We start from the raw sequence: 21018 nt of genomic DNA on the forward strand, positions 1-21018 counted from the left end.
CTCAGTCTGCACCATGAAGACGCGGTGCATTCTCATCTGGTGCACGATGCCAAAGATGTCCACGTAGTTGTTCCGGGGCATGTGCTGTAGCAGGCGGTCCATGGCAATGTAGGTTCCGGTGCGGCCCACTCCGGCACTGCAAGAGAAACGTAGAAAGGCCCTCTTTACAAGTGTACAACGTGTCGCAGTACAGAAAAAATAAGGGCCAGGCAAATTGGTGTGTTTTGTCCAGGCTATCGCTTCCATTTTTGAGGGCAACATTGATAACAATAACAACCTACAAATATATTTATGGTCGATTATATAGCTGTAGGAGGGAGCAACATTTGTTTAATACTTTTCTGTTTTCGTTTTGTTTCATACGTTTAAATGCTGAAATAGCTATGACGACCGCTTTTCATAATTAACTTAAAAAAAATCATTTTGGCATGTTGCTTTTCGTGTATGGTCCAAAAAAGCTTAATAAGCATATTTGTGGTAATATGTAATGAGAATATCAAAGCCCATACAGAAGTAGGTATCATTTTGAACGTTTCGAATAACTCTTTATTCATTTTCACATGTGGTAATATGATTTAGTGTTTTGTCTGGGTCACAAAATTTACGAATTTGGCAAAAGTGTTTTTTAAACGAAAACCATACTTAAATAGGGTTCAACACGCACACACGCGTTTTAATAGAAATTAATTAAATTAAAATCGAATTAAGGAAAAAATAAAAACAATAACGAATTTGGTCAGGCGGCGAGAAAATGGAAATAGATTAGCTGATGACAGCAAAAAGCTGCATCGAAACACAAACCGCAAGATAGCAAGTTTCAAAATATTGCATTTGTATGCTGCATGAGTAATGTATACGATGAGTCACATTTTATAATTCGGCTTGCCTCTAAAAGACAATACAAAGACAGTCAAATATTTAGTACACCACTCGTTAGAAGGCGTCCTAAAATGGTACACTTAATATGCGACAGTAGTGGATCAAACGTATTTAAGAAACTAAACATGGAGTAACATCGGTCGATTTAAATATTAAAATCGAAGTGCCTGGTTTGTGTCTCGCGACGAAACCCCGACAAGGCAATGACGACTTAATAGGCGCATTGTTGCATATAATTCGACTCTCAACCACGTTCCAGTTCTTCCGTATACGTAGTCAAGCGATACAACCAGCCATTTGCCTTTCCGTGAATAACTCCGTGCGACAATCTTAATGCACACATTGTTTATTTGTGGCCGGGATTAGAATGGCCAATACGCCATTTCCTGTATATGCTGGGACGTGGAGCTGGCAAAAGGCTGAACAAAGCCGAAATGCGAAAACTTGAGCCGAAACATTACAAACTCATAAAACGGGAATTTACCAATTCATGCTTCGGAGAATTTTTGTGGATTCAATGGCAACATTAGTATGTTGGCAATAAAAACCCAGTTTTTTGTTTGAATGGAAAGAACGACTTCCACGGAAGTTGCATAGAAAATTAAACGACGTTGTTTTTTTTTAAACGCGAATATTCATGAACTCAAATATTTTATGGTGTGGTTGGTGGTTTAAAGTTTAAACCTTGGTTTAACGTGCCAGAAAAAAACATAACGAGTGCTCCATATGTGCGCTTTAAGCACGGCCACATTTGTATAAAAAACAACTGCTCTTAACTAAACAAAACCAGCTTGTTGTTTTAACATGTTATCCGCCTTTGGCCCTAAGCCTATAAAAGGCTGTAACTCTTGTGGCGCCCAAGAGCCGCACACTGTAGTTTTGGCTTAATTATGACGCAACAATGCAATAGACGCGCTGACGCATTTGAATATGTGAACTGCGTGTGTTTCCTGAAACAACAGCATACAGGCGAAACCCTGAAAGCAGCAGTCAAAGCATGATCAAGCGCGTGATTTCACAATACAAACACAATTCACTCCAACGATGTCGTATCAAAACATAATGCGTTACCATTTCCTTTAGCCTCTAATTAAAATGGGATGTTTGCGGTTGCGTCACACACCTATGGCGTATTGCTTGTTTTGATTACGTTTCTTGCTAGTCTTTCTTACGTCTTTATAAGACACGGTAGGTTTTAGTTTTTTAAGCGTATACGTTAACTTTCGTGGGTCGGAAATCTCTCAAAAATGTAAAAAATATCATCCCCTAAACATAAAGAAATATAAAATCTTTTAACGTACAAAAAAGGCATTCAAATTTTTTAAAGGAAATCAGTAATTTGTTTTTTTTAAAGGTTGGTTTTAAAAAGTCGCACGCAAGTTCTTAGTTCTTTGCGCAAAACTAGAAAATTAAGAAAACATCAATTTTCAAAGCTGTTAAATAATAAAAAGCAATATTAACTGTACAAACCATGTTTACAACGATTTTTAGACACAGTTCAATATGATCTAAATCTAGAAATAAGCGGACGTACTGCGTAGACGTGGTACCGAGATAACCCAGACATTTGATAATCAATCAGGCAAATTGCAAAGCGTTGTATGCTGGCAAGCGACCTACACAAGAGAGGCAACCAGGATGTGAGTAGAGCACTTTTAAAAACACGCCCGCACATGTAGCGTTTCCGTTCCGCAGATGCAGAACGTTATATCAGACGACTGCGCATTGTAGCAGCCTCGCCGCTTTTCAAATACTGCGGAAACGGACTTCTGGCAGCTGGCTGAACAAAAGGCGCGCTCGGGTGATTGCGGGTGTAAACTTTTAAAGCAGCATTCCGGGCACAACCAACGGAAACACAAATGGCATAGGCTTATATTGGCGCAGTAATAGATATTGTGGCGCGCCTTTTGTAATATGCCATTGTTTGCCGACAGATATCACTTTAGCCGGAACAAATGCTTAGATTACCATTAAAGCCCGGTGATTTGAAGGACTCGAGGAGGCCATTATACAGTCACTGAAAAACACGACCCTTGATGCGAATTATCTGTAAATGCCCAATTATCTAGGGGAAGAACTGAGAGATTTAAAAACACTAACTTAGTGAGAAATCAATGGAAAAAGGCGCACCTGCAGTGGACGACCGTGGGTCCGGTGTGCTTGGCTTCGCGGTCGATGGTGCGACGAACGTAGCGGATGAACTTGACCAGGGTTTCGGCTGTGTCGGGTACGCCGTGATCAGGCCACACAGTGTAGTGGAACTGGCGTATGCGACGGGTGTCGGCTCCCTGTAGCAGCGGCGGTGTTAGCGATGGTTAAAGTGTACATAAAGCCACCGCCACATTAAAAATCCAGACCAGAAACCCTTGTGCGAATGTTGCTAGTTTGCATGGCATTTGTCGATATTTTCTGCGTAAGGTTTTCACTCTGATCTCGGAATTCTTGCTTATGACGTTTCGTGACGTAGTGTATTTTAAAAATGGCGCAAGGGGGGTCGCTAAGTGTGGAGAATCAGATCAAAAATATCATAGATTTAACTCAAAAATGGCCCCTTATCTAGCTGTCTACGCTTTTATGGCACGAAAACGGTGACAAAAGAATAACAATTTCAAGAAGCCCTAGTTCCTATTCGATGTGTACATGTTTGAAGTGACTACTTTATTTCGAAATTCCAATAAATTCGTGCGTGCCAGGTGTGAAGAGGGCTTGGATAGTGGATTACAAACATTTAAAATGTGCGGCTTTGGATTTATTGCGATGCAGTTTGTTGTTTTTTGTTTGTGCTTTTTTATGACAACCGCGTTTTCTTTAGACTCGATGATAACAAAGGTGCCATGTCAACCGATGTACGACAACGGCATTATCACAAAACAAGGAGCAAAATACAGGGAAAAGTGAATTACCTTGCTTTAAACAATAATATTTTAAAAAGCTATATGTTTATATGCAAAACTAAGTGAGAGTTAACACCAAAATATTAAAAGCACAAGCCGATAACAACATATTATTATGCTGTTTAAGCAACGTCGGCTTTATTTAAATGAAATAACTATGTTTATTCAAAGCTAACAATAAAAACATTGTTCCTCTAACAAATTTACGCTTGACTGGTAAACAAACATTGTATTTGAATCTTCGATGTCGTATGGTACTTGTGTGCAACCGTTTTTCAATAACCCATGCGACATAAATTCACACATATAAACTAAAATTCATATTTGGCTAGACGGCAAAATAGTACACTAGAACTTTACTACTACCATGCAAGCCCCTTATACCCATAAATTTCATTCACCAAAAAATCGCAAAACTACCTTGAAGATCTTCTTCAAAAGCTTTTTCTGAAATATCGCCAATAAAAAAATAATTTAAAGCAAACTAAAAAGTTCGTCCTTCAAAAGGTAAATATGGGTATACAATATAAAACATAGTAATAAACTAAGCATTGTTTAGGCATAATAACATTAGCTAGGACATTGTAACGGCCTACATGGGTCAGCTTGAACTCTCTGATGGTCCAGTCGGGTAGAATCGATTCGGCGGTCATCTGGAGAGTGTAATCCGAAACGGTGATTGGCTCGTTGTCAAAGGGCCAGTAGTGGTCACACTTGATTTTACCTTAAAGATAAAAAAGTGATAGGGCTTGAAGATTACACCCTTAATCATTATAATATGCAACGGAGTAGCAACAATCGAAGACAGTAAATTTGCAAACAGTGCCTGGCCACATAAACATAAACACAAACAAACTCGTCATATCCATTGCATGGTAAATGTTATTAAAGAAACCGAAAGAAGCATTTAAACAACCATTAGCAATGGTACAAATTTAATATATTTATTCAGCAAAATTCCGTTGAAAGTTGGAACGCCTTTTACGTGAGAAATTTAAGCAAAATTTGTGCTTTACTTAACACATACGTTTTTGTTTAATCACATCACATAGGCTTTGCAAAGTCGAATTTAAATCCGACCTTAAACCTATGATAGGTCGATAAAGCAACTAAATGCAATTTTACCTCTTTCTACAGTCTGTGTAACCATGATGATGTTTCTGGTGTTTTGCTCCCAGACCAACCTCCAGAAGTCGTCTTTTGTACCGGGAAGTGGACCTTGTGTGGCGATGTACTCGCGCATATTTCCGTTGCCCTGTAAGCGAAAAATATATGAATAATTTCATTTTTCATTAAAACAAAATGCACTTTGCCAGATGTTTGCAAATTGCTCTTTTGCCAACTTTTTGCCATTGGAAATAAATGATGCAGTTTTGCGTCCACAGATCTAACTTGTGTTTTGTGAATATCATTTAAGGAGTGTTCGTTAAACGAACTAAAAGTGTCAAATGCTTTTCAGTGAGTCATTAGATTAACATTGCTTTACCCTTTTTAATGCAAGCACTTACAGGAATGTAGTTAGCGTTGATGTAGTCTGAACCGGGTTCATCATCCACGGCAGAAAGCTTGACTCTGGTGTTGTCATCTAAATAATTAAAACACGGGTATGAGGCGCCCTTAATCTTAACGGGGTTCAGTTATAAAAGATTGACAAAATACTTTGGAACCAAGAACTGCTAGAAAGCTTTGATGATGTTCGTAAATAAAAAGTGCAAGTATGATTAACACCTTGCTTCTATTTGAAATAATAAATGTAGACCCAAGTACTAGAGTGTTTTTTAAAGCAAGCAGGAAGTTATTACCTGTCAATCTTAAAATCCACCATAAAATGTAAGCAAAACAAAATATATCGAAAATACATTTTATATTTAATAGTGCAGCCAATAAAACTTAAAAAAAAAACCTGGCCTAGTAGTATTAACTAACGATACTGAACAAAATTACATAACAGATAAACTGATTATGCTGTCTAAATAGCATCTAGAACTGGGAATAAATACAATCTAGCGATGAAATCTAATCATCTGTCTAAAAAAATGCTTTACCTAAATTCTACAACATAAAATTAGGAACTGCATTTGCCTTACTGTCAAACTTGGTAGCGGCTCAACATTCAATTCACTCTGATAAAAACTGTCTGTACCCTTCTCTTCATCTTTACTTTGAAAGGAAAAGAACTTGAAAATCGAAATTAAGGTTAACATGAAAGCATTGATAATTACATTATAGGTTTTTTAAAAGGTAAGATATAAATCTATTGCACTTACACGGCAAAATATTTGTGTAACGATTTTTGCCACGATTTTCAGGGAAAAGGGCAGCATTTGTGGATTGTTCACGCCCGACAGACTTGAATTCCTGAACATCAATCCAGATTTTAGATATCACTACATATTTTTAGTTTGACAGTAGAAGTTGCAAAGCAAAAAAAAACAGGAACAATGCCAGCCAACATGCACTTATTTTTTTTAGGTTACTATATTTTTAAACAGATATTGGTGATAACTACAATTTCAAAAAAAGTTTAAAGGTTTGGCAAACAAACTAAACAATTTCAAAGTATAACATAAATACATGAATAAAGGATAGAAAGAAAGTTTTGTAATAAGTGCCACACTTTTAAATTTAAGAGCTGAAAATACCAAACATGCCGAAATTCGTTATATAACCAAATCAATCTATTGCAAGATTTGATCTATACGACTTCCAAGTATTTCGGGCACAGATTTAAATAACAAAAACTTAATTGAATTTTGTAAACATAATATAAAAACATACAATATTGGCTTAAAATTTGACCAGTACTATCACTAGCCAATTTGGACTTTTGGGTTTTCAGCTCAAAAAATAAATACACAAGAAATGCAAATCAAAAACCTCGTATTCTTCGGAAAACTTAAAATCAGAATCAGCCTTCAATATCCGCATCACACCATTGTATTCGGCCAACTGAATCACTCTGAATCACAGGATTTTTGAGTAAAAATAAATTTAAAAAAAGCTAATCATTGTTTGCAAAAACAGGGTTGAGTAAGAAGGTTTGATTTTTCGATCAAGCTTTCTTTTATGATAAAACGAACCCCATATTCAAGAGATATTTTTTGTGACACATCTTCATCCTCCAGGTCGTGGAATATTTTTTTAAATTCAGTGAGTTTTATGTTTCTGTGTGTAGCAATATAAACTCGTAAATAAAAATACTTTTTTAAACCTTTCAACTATCAAAAATTTTCAATGTGCAATATGCATCGACACAATTGAGTAAGGTCATAAAATACATAACAAAACGCCTTTTTCATCTTACTCTATACTTATTTAAAAAACATTAAAACACTTATTTTGGAATTTTTATTTACTTAGCTATGTATAGAAAAAATTAAATTCTTATAGGCTATGACAGTGGATTCCATACAACAATGTATTAGACTGATTTTTTTTAAATGATCTTGTAAAACTTGTAATTACAGGTAAAAATGCTTCTATATCGAGATGGATGTAAAATTAACGAAAAAAGGTAATAAAGGTTACTAGTAAATAGCAAAGTTAAGTAAGTTAGGTTAAACTGCTTTTACTTTTTTATTCCATTTTCCTATTTTGGGTTTGGTTTAAAAGCTTATGATTTGCTACCTCAGTTTGGAAACCACTGGGCTAATCTGGGCTTATAGTACACACTACAAACAACAAGTAAGCGTAATTCTTAGAAAAAAATAAGTTAGCTATTATTATACTTACTTGCTTTCTCCCCTGTAAATAAAAACAACAAAATATTAACATACACATAAAATTATTATTATATCAAATAAATGTCAAAAACAAAATAATTTCATATACCTTTTTAGGAAGTTATATAACCATATTTCAAATGTGACTTAAACACATTGTTCAAAAAATATTACAATAATACTACATAGAACTAGAGATTGAAAATAAAACAAAATAACTAAATTCCACTATTCATTAAACACAATTATAAAATAAAACAGTTGAAACTGAAATCAAGTAATCATTGTGATACTAAGATGTCAAAGCATTGATGCAAATTTACATCCAAAATCAATTTAAACACTGTGATTGATCATAATAATGGGCGGGTAGAAAGCATTTTATGACAAAAATGATTATCTTTTCTTAGTTAGCATATCACAAATTCTTAATTGATAGATATGGCATCACAGGAATAATACATGGCACGTGTCATAAAAGATTAAAACAAACCTTGGCCTTTGTGTCATATCAATGATTGCGTCATTGGAAATTGTTCCAGCGTGTTTCCCACTGGTTTTAGTAAAACGAAACAAGGTTAGTAAATGAAGTGGGTAATGCAACTTTTGTGAATTGTAATACTTGCTGAATGTTTTTTATGTAGACTCAATCAAACACAGCAATAACCAAAACTAAAAATTAAAACTAAAAACCGAGTTTTAATAAAATTTTCTAAAAAATAAATATGTAGCAAAGTATTTCAGTTTATGAAATACATTTTTGTTAGATATACCCAACATATAAATGAAAAGAAGTTCATGCAAAAAAAATGTTTAACAAAATTTACTTCTTTGGTATCATGGTGAATCCATTAGCCCTGTTGAAGCAGTAAAAGCTTTTGAACAACAACTAACTTAAACTTTCTGTATTAAATATTTTACACCTATCTGAAGCCAATGTGTTAAATGGCACATGTTTGCTAAATTTAAAAATATGCAATAAAAAAAATCAATCAGTTTAAATGAACATATTCTGAATTAAATTTACCCAAGCTGATTTCAAACAGTGTAAAGTTTAGATATCCACTAGTAATTAGTTATTTTTCTCACTTGTCATCCGCTTTGTTTTGTTGTCTTCTTCTTATGAAAAATACAGCGCCAATAATAACAAGCACCAGAATGACCGCCATGGTAACAAGACCACCAATTAACCCACCATCCACACCTAAAACATAATATATGTCAAATCGAACACAACAAAAGTTTTACATTTTTAAGTTATATAAAATAGTGTACTTGGATGTGGAGGTGATAGATCTTATTGCATAACTGAATTTGATTAATCCCACGGGTAAATATTAACTGTTTAGAAGCAAAAGCTATTGGAAACACTTGAAATTTGTCACAAAATAGCCACAATTTCAAAAAATAGTGTTTAATACTTTAAAAACAAATTGAATTTGAACTGGCTGAAAACTATGTAACGAATGCCACATTAAAAGTACCATCCAAAGATTTTTAATCTCATATTTATGAGAAGGAAAAATGCCTCTTATGCATTCACTTACTTGTAACAATTTCTGTTGACCAAAATGTTGAAACAAAGACAGAGTCTTGAGTTTGGCCTGCCACTGCTACAATATACCCTGTTGAGGGGGAAAGAGCTGTATTTTGAAAGTTAATTCCATTGTACACAGATTCTGAACCATCACCAATCACAAACTAGAAAAGCAAAAAATAGATCTTACTATTTACAATAAGAATTACAAAAACACAAAAATTATCATTTTTAGAACATTGCAATTCTTATTTAAAAATGTTAAGATGCTAACATTTACAAAAATGTTAGAAAAATGATCAACTAAATGCCCTACAGCCCGCAAGCAGCATGGTACCGTAATAGGGGGATTTCCAACAGGAGCCTCAAAGCTTCGGCGTTTGCGATTTTGTTTAGTTAGATGATTGCCATTCCAGTCTACGCATAAAGTAATGCACTGTTTACTGCTTTGAAAATTTTGACATTGCTCTCTTCCTGACAAATTTGGTTGCGCTGAAGCTGGACCAGTGCCTATTTGGAAGAAGAAAACAACAAAACAGAAATATTTCCATCTGCTACAATTCTAATTACACCAGTTCCGCTTCTTTTAACATTTTAGCAAATAAATTACCTTGTTTGCTTTTGGTAGACAAAAAAAGGCAGAAAGCAGAAATCGGCCCATGTTTATCACTGAATAGGTTTTCCGGCATCGTGAAGCTAATTGAGCTTTTGCTAGTTGTGATTTTAGAAGTTACCGATATATTTGCAGGTGGCATAGGCGGACCTTAAAACCATAAAAAAATATCAGTTTACCAAAATTTTACACGAATTTGATTTCCTAGAGTTTTCAAATTATGTATAAAATTTATAAAATCTTGCAAATTATTTTTTTTAAAATAATGTTTCCTTAAGACCAACTTAGATTTTTAATACCTAATTGGTGACAGTAATATGTAAGAAATTGTAAAAATGGACATGATTTTCGGTCACTATGTACTCACTTGCAGAGAGTGTCCGTATGATACTGGTGGCAGTTTTACTAGGTAAAAGACCAGTGATATTGTACACAAATGATGTCAGGGAAATGGTGTAATTCACATATGGATTAAGAGACCGAATATCTTTGGAAATGTCTTGACCAGGAAGCATCTCCTACACATTGAAAAACAATAGTGTATAAAACTTTTCAAAAAAACAACAAAACAAATAGGTTGTAAAGTAGTGTTTTAATACCGTTAAATCATTTGTTCCAGATGTATATTCAAGTTTGTAAAACTCAACAAATCCCTCAGATTTCCAATTGATTTTAATGCTTGCGTTTGTTGGGACACTGGTAAACGCTGGCTGAAAAGGCTCTGTTAAAAGTAAAATATAATTTATATATATTATATATATATATTCATTTTAAGTGAAAGGAAGAGGATCAGAAAAATAGATAAAATTTATAACGCTTACCCATGGTTAGTTGGGTGTTGTATGTCTCACTTTTGAATCCAAAGCTTTCAACATGTATACTAATAGTGTAGTTGTACCCAGGTTCCAGCTTCAATGACATTGAGGTGACAGTAAAAGTAACATTCATTATTTGTGTTTCTGATTTAGACCCTCCAGTATAGTTGGTCTGCAAAACAACAATTGTGCACTCCTTAAGTTATGAAGACCCATTTGCCGTAGCCTAATATGATGTGCCTGTTTTATTTAAAGAAAAGAGTTGCAATGTAATAGTAAATTAATTAGTGGAAAGGAAATTGCTTTTCTTTGTAGTAAATATGTATTACAAACATTTTGAATGATAATTCATTACAAATCATGATCTTTGCCCAGTTTTATATTGTTTGTATTATTTTTTAACTGTGGCTTTATTTCATATTAAAACTTACCACAACTTGTTCCCCATTACCAACAGGCTGTGTCCAATCTATCTTCACATCTTTGGTTGGATCTGGGCCCCTTGATATAACAACATTGGTGACCGGTGCAGGATCTGATGCACAAAATTATATTTTAATATGAAAAAGTTAGGTGGTCTATTGATTGGAAGTTACTGATGTTGGACAGAGGTTTAACACAAGCACCTCTTGCAAGTTGCAACACAAGGGAATAATTAGCTTCATCTTGTATGAATGATGCTTTAATAAATGACAATTTATTTTGGCTCCAGCAAACCATAACACACCATTAGTTAGACAAAGTTAAACTCATTGTCTACAATGCAGACTTGGACAACTAGATAATTTTAGTTTTCTAATTCATTGAATTAGAGCAAATTGCGGCTAATTCTAATTCTAATCTAATTTGTAAATTGCTTGTGTGATCTAATTCTAATTCTAATCTAATTTGGATTTTACCAAAAATCCTCTTTTGTCCAACGGCATTTTTAGTCTCTCAGTTTAGAAATGGAATTTCAATTAGAATTTTAGGTTGGAACGACTTGTATGTAATTTTTACAGTCTAAAAAGCATAAAGACGTATAAAAAATAACACACACATTTTTACCATTACCTTCTTATAAGAAGAAATTGCGATTAAATTAAATTGGTCGTAAAAAAATAAATGTGATTCTAGTTCAAATTCTAATTGAAATTTGATTTTTTAGGAATTAGTAATTCTAATTCGACTTTGATTTAAGAAAACTCAAAACGATCTAATTCTTAATCTAATCTAATTTGGAAAAACTAAAATGCTCTAATTTTTAAATTTCTAATTAAAAAGCTAAAATAAATCTATTTGTCCAAGTCTGCTACAATGACTTTCCTTTATAATTGCAGCTCTGATCTAGTAGTATCGGAAACATGCATTGCCTAAAATTTATTAAATTAGGATTCGTACTTGTATCATACATAACTAATTAAAATAAAAGCATTTAGCCATAAAGAATAGCCTAGAGTCCTAAACATTCACAAAATGGCAAACATGCACTAACCACCTGCACGCCTCAAGTGTAACAAACATATGGTGTGTGAATAAGTCAAAACCATCAAAACCAAATAAAAAAGCAAACTATTATACATTAATCCAACAAACTCAGTATGTCATTCACAAAGTGATAAAAATAGTGCATCATTTGTGACTAATTGACTATGTTTCAAGTCATATTCTGCAAACTTTCTGGACCTTCAGGATTGGTTGTTTGTAAATTTACAAAAACTATAATAGATTGCCTTGTGTCAAACAAAGCTCTTTCAGTTTCATGACTTCATCCTGGTCGTGGTCCACTCATGAGGTTTGCTTTCAAATGTAAATAAATAAGTAATAATGAAACCAAAGCAGTGCTGTGGCTGTATTTCAAGCCAAATAAGTGAATCCAATTCACTCTCTTGTTAGTGATGTTAAGCTGTAACCATGACCGTGCTTATCAGATAAGCATGCTTCTGTGGAAGATTGGCAGACAAGATATTATTTGTTTGAATTTACTTATAGTGATTGTCTTTGTTGTATTGGTAGAAGGGTTTGTCTCGAATATGGCATATACATGAACCAAATATTGATCTCCTTGCATCAAAGTCAATTCATAATAAAGTTGGGTGCTTGCAACTTCAGCAAATGTTGGTGATGAATCACGGACCCGGGTTGTGTTGATGATGTACTTGTCTACGCTTCCTAGGCTTGGAGCACCCCATGTGATGTTCTCTTTTGTGTTGAATGAAGTCAGGGACACATTTAAGTTTGTTACTGGGTTGGGAACTGTTGAAAATAAAAAATAGTAAGACTGTAACAATGAGTGGAATACCTTTGTTAAAAAGACTTTATATAGCTTTAATCAATTAATACTATATTACTTCTAAATAATATTCAATTAGGAGCAAAAGTGGTATACTAACAAAAACTAGGCAAAGGAAATAAAATAAGATAACAATTTAAAACACATCTAATTTAAGTATTTAATTTGTTCTTTAGATTGATTAAACAAATTTATATAAAAATTGTTGATAAAATGTGTTATCCTAGCAAAATGACACTATGCAAGGCTTACTTGTAGAAGCAGCTGTTGTTGTTGTTGGTTCGCTAGAGATGTTGTAAAACACAGCCACAACAGATATGTTATATAAGGTGCCAGGTGTCAGTCCAGTAACAAGTGTGGTTGTTGTTTGATTGTCCACATTTTTGGTGGTGACATTACCGCCACTACCAGTTGCTTTCACCCTAAAGAGGATGTAACTTCCACTGTTTGGGGCAGTCCATGAGACTTGAATTGACTGGGTGTCTTTAGTTGTTTGCTTGAGTTTGGTAACCGGCGAGGGGGCTGTAGGTAAGATTTTTTTAGATTGACTGCTCTAAAGTCTACTTATGCATGGCTGTTAAATGTATGATGACATATTAGGTGAATGTTTGAAAGTGGCCAAAAAAGGTAAACACATTGAAAACACAGACGACATTCAGAACAAAACCACCAGGTAACCCCAGAATTTCTTACAACATCTAAAAATTAAACTTTTTATTATGAACACCACCTCATTATTTATACACAACGGACCCACATACAACACACACACACAAACACAGACATTCTCATAAACGCATGATCAAAATCACTACAAAAAACACAAAGCAATTGAGGAAACATCGTAATGACCATGGTTCAACATAAAGCATGAGAATCTGAAATACAAAAATGGATACAATTATTGTCCATTACTTAACAATCTTGTAGTTCAAATATTAACATTGTGAATAAACTATTAGGGGTCACGACCCGCTTGTTTAATTCTTTTAACCGGCAGCGTTTCCTAAAACAATGTAGTTTATAAAGAGAAATGTTTGTCAGTTGCAAAACTAACTTTTTTGAAAATTTTAAACTAAACAAAAAACATAAAGCTTACTATATATTGTGGTATTTTTTAAGAGTTTCATTTGTTTATTAAAATAAGTCAAATAAGGTCAATAGAAATTTAATGTTCCAGTTAGCCAGCTAGCCATCACCAAACCTTACAGTTATCCAGCTTTTATGAAAACAGTTTGGTGACCCCTGGTCAGGTCTATAGCATAGAAAATATAATTAGATTTTTCAACAAACAAGGAAATGAAGAAATAACTTTAAATTGACTCTTATAAAGTATAAACAGTGACCTCTCATTGTGAGAAATAGGATGTTACACAAAGAAAAAACTATTGTACCTGTGATGACAAGCTGATTGAAAGACGTCATTGAGCGATTACTTCCTGATAGAGAAAACACTCTAAACTTGTACCAGGAAGTTGGTTTAAGGCCAGAGATGTTTGCAATAGTTAATGCACCAAAATATTGAGTATCTATAGTGAAGTGCTCTAGACTCTGTTCATTCTTATATGTAAGCAGATAAGAGTCGACAACTCCAACCCCATCATACTGTATCGCCATAGAAACAAAACTGGAGTTGGCAGCAACCAAATAGATACTTGTGGGTGGCTCTGGTCCTAAAATAAAAGAACAAAGCTAAACAATAATTTCTTCGTCAATATTATTTTTTACACAGGTGGCAGTAAAGAACCTCAGTTATATAATCTCTGAATAATTGATTTATAATTCCAAGTTTAAATTAGTTTAAACAAGAACACAATCAATGTATTTGAAAGGATTAGGCAAACTAATTATACTAAAAAGCATCATGCAATGATGCAAAAAAATCATTTTTTTGTTGGGGAACATATTATATATAAATGACTTTAAACAAAAATAAAACCTGTTGTATTTTGGAAACATATGTTATAATATAAAGTGTGTATTGCTGTTACAAGTTATTGTTACGTAGGTGGCCAGGTCTATAAGGAAGTGAGACTGTTTGGTCAACTCAACTGTGGGTAACATCCTATGATGCATGTATAACCACAGCTATGCTAAAATACAATACTTAAAAAAGATGCTCATGTAATCAAAAAACACACCATGTGTAATCATTAAGATGAAAAGATGAAAAAGAACAACACAAATCAATCACATATGGTGTAGTAAAAAAATAAATGAAAAATATATACAACATTAACTTCCTTTGTGTTTCAAGAATAATACTTAAAAGAAGCTTACTTGTTTTTGCACTTGCATTCCTGCAGTTGGAATAATTAGCACTGCTTACAATACAGACAGAAACCAGATGACTTATCCCTGGCTGCAGTGCCAACAAGGTTGTGTTGTGGCTAACCAACCTGCCACGAAATGGGAAAATCCGGGTTATATTTGCCACAGACACTTGAGTTGACTGCCAAGTGCCAGTTGCCGGAGATGTCCAAAATACTTGAAGATCGCTGGAGTCATTGGAATATGTCAAGGTTAAGTCTGTGACTGGTGGTGGAACTGAAAACAAGCAAGAGGGGTATACTTGATAAACACAATACAAAGAAAGCGAGAATACAAAATGCTGCAGCATCTCATTGTTTTAATATTGTTTTTTAATGTCTATGTTTATATTGGTGCATGTTTACATCCTGATGTGTGTTAAAGGCACACCTAACTGTAACTTGCGTTTCAATACCCAAACCTTGTTTTCGAATGTTTGTTGTTTATAAAGGAGCAACTAAAGAGCTAACTCAAAACAAGGCATTGTTCACGAAGCAATGCTAAATTCTGAATAAATATATACATCAATCAGCATTTGTTTACACAGCAAAACAATGGAAAGGAAGCTGTGTATAGCAATAAAGACCATAACAGCAAATATTGGAATTAGTGCTGCACATAAGCCTATTGCTTAATTTCAATATGCTGACAATGTCAGCAGTACTAAAAGAATTAAGTTCAAAACCATGGGTCAAAAACTAAAAATGGTGTTTTAAAATCACTTTAACAAAATGAAAAGTACAGTTTAAATATTTATAGGGACATTCAGAGGTAATATGAATATAAATAGTTAGTGGAGTGATGAAAGATTTAATTATTAGCCATTAGACCCGCCATAGAATGACTCTAAAGATATACATTCTAAGAAAAACCACAGCCACAAACGTTTAACTGAGCAAAACAAATCGCATAACCAAAAATCTGGTTTTGACAACATACAACCTAATAGTTGCCTTGTGCAAATAAAAAATGCACAAAAAGTAAACTAAGCATTCCGAAAGTAGTTGCTAAATTGGGAGTTAAAATAAATGGTTTGTTTGACTGGCAAACACTAAAAGTGCGTCATTGGGAAGGACTTTCATTATTGATCTGTTTGTAAAAGCGCTTCTTTTCTAAAAGTATATATTACCACAGATTTCAACTTACTGACCAAATCACAATGATGTTTTATCCGATGTTGCCAGTTTTATAAACTTGCATCGAATTTTAATGTATGCCACAATTTTTATGTAATGTATAGCTATAAGTTCCCTTGTCAGTGAATTAAAGACTCGATGAACACTCACCGGTTTTAACATTTAGGTAAATGGGCACACTTGATTGATTGCCAGCCAATGATGATAGTTTAAACAGATATGGCATTCCTGGATTGGTCACTTGTATGCTCATTGAGTTGTTCCTTGTTGCAATCACTTTATTTGAAGTTCCGTTATGGTATGCCAGGCTAAATTCTTTCCAACTTCCTCTTAGTGGATTGACCCATTGTAAAGTAATGTATGAACTGTTTTGGAATGTAACAGCAGCATTTCTCATTGGATAAGGAACTGTAGAAGAACAAAGTTTTTATATAAATAGTTTTTTTTAAATGACACCGTAGTGAACATGATATAAAAAGTTACATTGCTTTTTATACAAAATTGGTTAATATAACATTATGTGGTAAAAAGCCGTATTACATATGACATAGGAATAACTCAAAACAAAGAGGATATATAATAAAGAAAAAAAATTGCAATAAATTGGTTGATTTACCGGTGTACAATCTGACTTTGGTAATATTGTCTGCCAACAATCCTTTAAAAGATGTAATTACTGATATATCATAAAGTTTCCCAGCTGTTAGATTGGAGATGACTATTGAAGTGTTTGGAGAAAACTGATTTGAGGAAGAGTTCCACTTGATCAACAGTGTATCATATGTTCCATTGTGGAATGCAAAGGAGGGCAGATTAATGCGGATCCGTTCAGTTTCAGGAAAAACAGAAATGATGATGACTGCTTCAGGTTCTGCAAGACTTTTTATCAAATACAAGACCACATACACACACACAAATACACATACACAAAACCAGTCACACACACAAACCTTGCCACCATACAAAAACAAAAAAACTGCAAGGAAATCCCATGAAATATTACAGCATTTGTATTGAAAACTCTTATAAAGCAACATACTTGTGGCCAAAGGTGCCATTGCTGGTTCACTTGCCCCAGATGCTGAGATTGCTTCAACAGTGACTTGGTAAAGAGTTCCAGCAGTTAGATTAGTTATCTTGTATAGCGTAGTTGTGTTGCTAACAGTCCTAAAAAGAGAAACATTAGGTGTAAAAAAACAACAAGTTTTGTAATTTCCAAAATAGATAAAATAAATTAGTTTTAACTGGGATTTAGGCAATAATATGAGCCCAAATTATTAAGTTATGCTATTAACTGTAGTTAAATAAATAGTTGTATCCACCATATAATCAACTTACTTAAAAATCAAAACCTTTTCATTTAGGCTTACCAACATATAACAGTGTGTAGAACTACAAATGAACTAACATAAGTTTAGTAATACAGAACAGTGAAAGACCTTTATCGAAAGCTTTTGTTTGAATCTCACGAAAACTACATTTTTACACTAAGTTGCAACTTCATTTTTACACATAAATTATTAGAAACACATGCGATATGAACGACATACTCGGATAGTGTGTCTTGAGGAGTGTAAAATTGATCAACTGTGGAATAATTCAAGCGAAATTCATAATATGTTCCAGCTGGAGAATCCCAAGTTACAAAAATGCTATTGACAGTTTGATTATGTGCCTGAATATTGGATGGATTGTCTCCAACTGCAAAGAAAATAAACATTTGCTCATACTCTTGGGGAATAAAGAAAAAAACAAAAATAGTTTTGTAATCCGCAGCTCAGGTAAATTTGGGAGTATTGTTATTACAACAGCACAGGGATGCCAGATAATATTGGATGAGGGCCGATACATGATTGGTGGTCTGCTTCTCAGCAGATTCTAGGGTGGCCGATTAGATACCAAATTGTTATGGGCATTTCAATCATAATAAGCAATCTAACATAGTGATTTTTCTGAGAAAGTTAAATTTATGAAAATATATTAGGTTGACAGCATAAAACTAAACTTTTTGCATAGTAATGATATCATTTGGTATTGGTTCGGAATACAATACTTTTTATCAGTGTAGGAATAAAAATGTCTAGTATCGGACAACCCTACACATTGATTATACAATAAACATGATAAAAAGCATTATTATTTTTGTTGTAACACATAAGATACTAACGAAAAGCACTTACTTGTTGCAACCGGAAGTTCAGCTTTCGTACTTTTAACAGAGTTGCTTATAGTGAATACTTGAACAGTATATTTAGTCCCTGCTGTCAGATTAAGAATACTGTAGTTGTTTGTCATGTTATTTAATGTTTCATTAGCAACAATAGATTTGTCATCTGTTTTGAGGCATAATAGATTCTGTAAAAAAAAAATAGTTTTACCAAGCATACTAAGTTTGCACATATGTTGGATTTTATAAAAAAATAATAGAATACGACTAGATGAAATACCGGACTTTGCAGAATATAAATAGTAAACTTCACAGCTTTAACATGTAAAATTTATGCCACGATGTGTTCAGCTGTTTAGCAATGTGTCAGTTTAGGTATGTCAATGCGGTGTATTTAAAACAAATCTGTTTCACAAATTTTACATTTTAGCGAATTTTGTATTTTATGCATCACACAGTGCCCTTCAATTCTTAACACTACTTGACAGAATACAATTAACACAACTTGACAGCATGTAACTAAATACTAATTAAAAACATGTACCAGAATTTGTTAATTTTATCCCAAAGAAAACTATGCTTGCATAAGGGGCATTTTGTTTCATTTGTGAGAGTCTTTTAACAAACACATTAAAGTGACAAAAGGACAAACCACCAATAAACTTAAAATATATAAAAGAATACCTGTGAATCAAATATAGCAGTTATAGTAGGAAGAGTCCATGTTATATTTATAGTACTTTGATCTGTTCCATTTAGTGCAATTTCTACCCGAGGAGGTTCTACAAAATAGAAAACAAAGGTTAAAAAGTTTGGCTTGGTTAAATATTAGAAAAATAACAAAAAACTAAATGTAGACATGTATGCTTGTTTTAAATTTTAAGTTAAAAAGACAAAGGTAAAAGCATGAAGTTTTTTCGATTCTTAGTTTACTTTTCAATATACATATCTCAGCAGAAATAAGCAGAGAAGTTTTTTTAAGATTTTATAAGTTCAACCAACCAGTAGTAATATCTTCTCCTATCCCAGGTGTTCCTTCACCACCTTGACCAGTAGCTATAACTTTGACACCGTAGGTTTCACCAGGTGTTAAGTTGTCAAATGTAATTGGGGATGTTGCGTTATTTCTATTGGTTGCAACACTATCGGACCTTGAAGTCAATGTGGCAATGTATAAGTCTGCTCGTCCAGCAGGTTCAATAAAGGTGACATTCAACTTCACAAACAGAACAAATTTTAGTTAAAAATTTTTGGTTATTTCCTTGTATAAGGGTTTATATCTTGGAGATAATAAGTTAAGTTTTCTATTGTTAGAAATAAATACAACTGGAGTAATATAACAGCAGAGAGCACAATGGGTAAAAACAATTTTAACCCAAAATAGGCAATACAAAACTACATGACAACAAAAACCTGCATTATTTATTTTGTTTTTTGAATGCAAGACTGGCAGCTTGAATTACAATTTCATATACTATAAATCAGGGGCGTGCAACCTGCGGCCCGCGGAACCAAAATATGTGGCCCGCGGAGTGCTTTGATTTTTGGCCCGCACCACGAAACATTTAGGCAACTGTTTTAGATAACTGTTAAAATATTGAAACTTCCTGACAATTCCTAACTCTTGGTCACCTTATATAGCATGTAAATTTTTGGTTGATTAAATAAGGTGGGAAGCGATTTACCTAAAATTACCGCCAACAGTCATTTTAATGGTAAAGCAAATTATAATTCCTCAACGAATAAAATCGCCTTAAACGATATCCTTTTGTAGTGCTATTGTTTTAAAACAACCATGGAATTTTCGCTGCAGTAGCTGTTAACAGTTAGTTACTATAGTTTGTTTATAATTTTGAGTCAAACTTTATAGCAAAATTCCTTGGTTGGCGGAAGCAAAAAACGAAAGTAATGCCAAAGTAATGTGGCCTGTTAACAAGTTAAAACTACAAAAATGGGTTTTGGATGCTGTTGCAAAAAGTGTATGAGTTGTGTGAATGTATGGATTGCCCCGAGCCCTGCAAATTTTGTGTTCTTAAAATGATTTTAATATTGTGGTCCATACATAATAAAGAATGGCAGCTTGATCGTTTTAACTCATTTCGAATGTAATTGTTTTTCAATCAATTTCAATGTTCCTGTGAGTTGCAAATAAAGAAACAAATTCTCTCTGCGCAGCTAAAAAGTAGTTTTTTCCCGCAATCATCTCGATCTAAATAAGTTTCCACAGCTGAGAAAATTTGTTACTTCAAAGATTGCATTGTTCGGTTCAAAGTGAGTGTGTGAACAATTTTTTGGGTAGTCGACAAGATATATGCAAGTGGCCCGTGGTCTAATCCGAATACACATATTTGGCCCGGCTGTATAAAAGGTTGCACACCCCTGCTATAAATACATCGATGAACTTTCTTTACTGTGAAATTGGTCAAAACTTCAATTAAGAACACAATTATTCTTACTTATGTTGGCTTGTCAAAGACAGGATAAAATATTGATATATGGTGGCCATAAAAAAACTCTCTTAATATCAATGGGAATATTTATTTTTAATAACCATTTAAGCTTGTATACTTGGTAAATGTAGTTTGTAATATTAAAATGTAGAATTTAAACCTGTGTCGTGGCTGGTGATCCTCTCGTAGCAACTACACTTATTGGCATTCCAGGTCCTAATAA

General features: G+C 33.7%; 2 protein-coding genes across 2 annotated transcripts in view; both read right to left on the minus strand.

The window, feature by feature from the left end:
• Positions 1-21018, minus strand: part of LOC146136153 (receptor-type tyrosine-protein phosphatase eta-like) — a 42749-nt gene that overhangs the window by 8671 nt on the left and 13060 nt on the right. Inside the window, exons 10-35 of the mRNA XM_083396169.1 lie at positions 20956-21011; positions 19348-19561; positions 19030-19127; positions 18359-18533; positions 17729-17879; positions 17218-17345; positions 12985-13254; positions 12426-12695; positions 10892-10995; positions 10467-10632; positions 10245-10366; positions 10013-10163; positions 9643-9795; positions 9370-9542; positions 9043-9196; positions 8585-8699; positions 8323-8352; positions 7989-8048; positions 7506-7517; positions 6651-6732; positions 6041-6131; positions 5282-5358; positions 4899-5028; positions 4370-4497; positions 3010-3167; positions 1-136 (exon numbers count right to left, since the gene is read on the minus strand). Coding sequence (XP_083252295.1) covers positions 1-136; positions 3010-3167; positions 4370-4497; positions 4899-5028; positions 5282-5358; positions 6041-6131; positions 6651-6732; positions 7506-7517; positions 7989-8048; positions 8323-8352; positions 8585-8699; positions 9043-9196; positions 9370-9542; positions 9643-9795; positions 10013-10163; positions 10245-10366; positions 10467-10632; positions 10892-10995; positions 12426-12695; positions 12985-13254; positions 17218-17345; positions 17729-17879; positions 18359-18533; positions 19030-19127; positions 19348-19561; positions 20956-21011 — 3404 coding nt within the window. The remainder of the gene's footprint in view (positions 137-3009; positions 3168-4369; positions 4498-4898; positions 5029-5281; positions 5359-6040; positions 6132-6650; positions 6733-7505; positions 7518-7988; positions 8049-8322; positions 8353-8584; positions 8700-9042; positions 9197-9369; positions 9543-9642; positions 9796-10012; positions 10164-10244; positions 10367-10466; positions 10633-10891; positions 10996-12425; positions 12696-12984; positions 13255-17217; positions 17346-17728; positions 17880-18358; positions 18534-19029; positions 19128-19347; positions 19562-20955; positions 21012-21018) is intronic.
• Positions 13138-17211, minus strand: LOC146136154 (fibronectin-like). Its single transcript, XM_083395345.1, has 4 exons — positions 16795-17211; positions 16329-16586; positions 15013-15279; positions 13138-14405 (listed from the first exon to the last, which is right to left on the minus strand). The coding sequence occupies exons 2-4, from the start codon at positions 16573-16575 to the stop codon at positions 14017-14019; spliced, it is 903 nt and encodes a 300-aa protein (XP_083251471.1). The 5' UTR covers positions 16576-16586; positions 16795-17211; the 3' UTR covers positions 13138-14016.

This window comes from Ascidiella aspersa, chromosome 8, assembly GCF_963924565.1.
Source record: "Ascidiella aspersa chromosome 8, kaAscAspe10.2, whole genome shotgun sequence".
Taxonomy (NCBI): Eukaryota; Metazoa; Chordata; class Ascidiacea; order Phlebobranchia; family Ascidiidae; genus Ascidiella; species Ascidiella aspersa.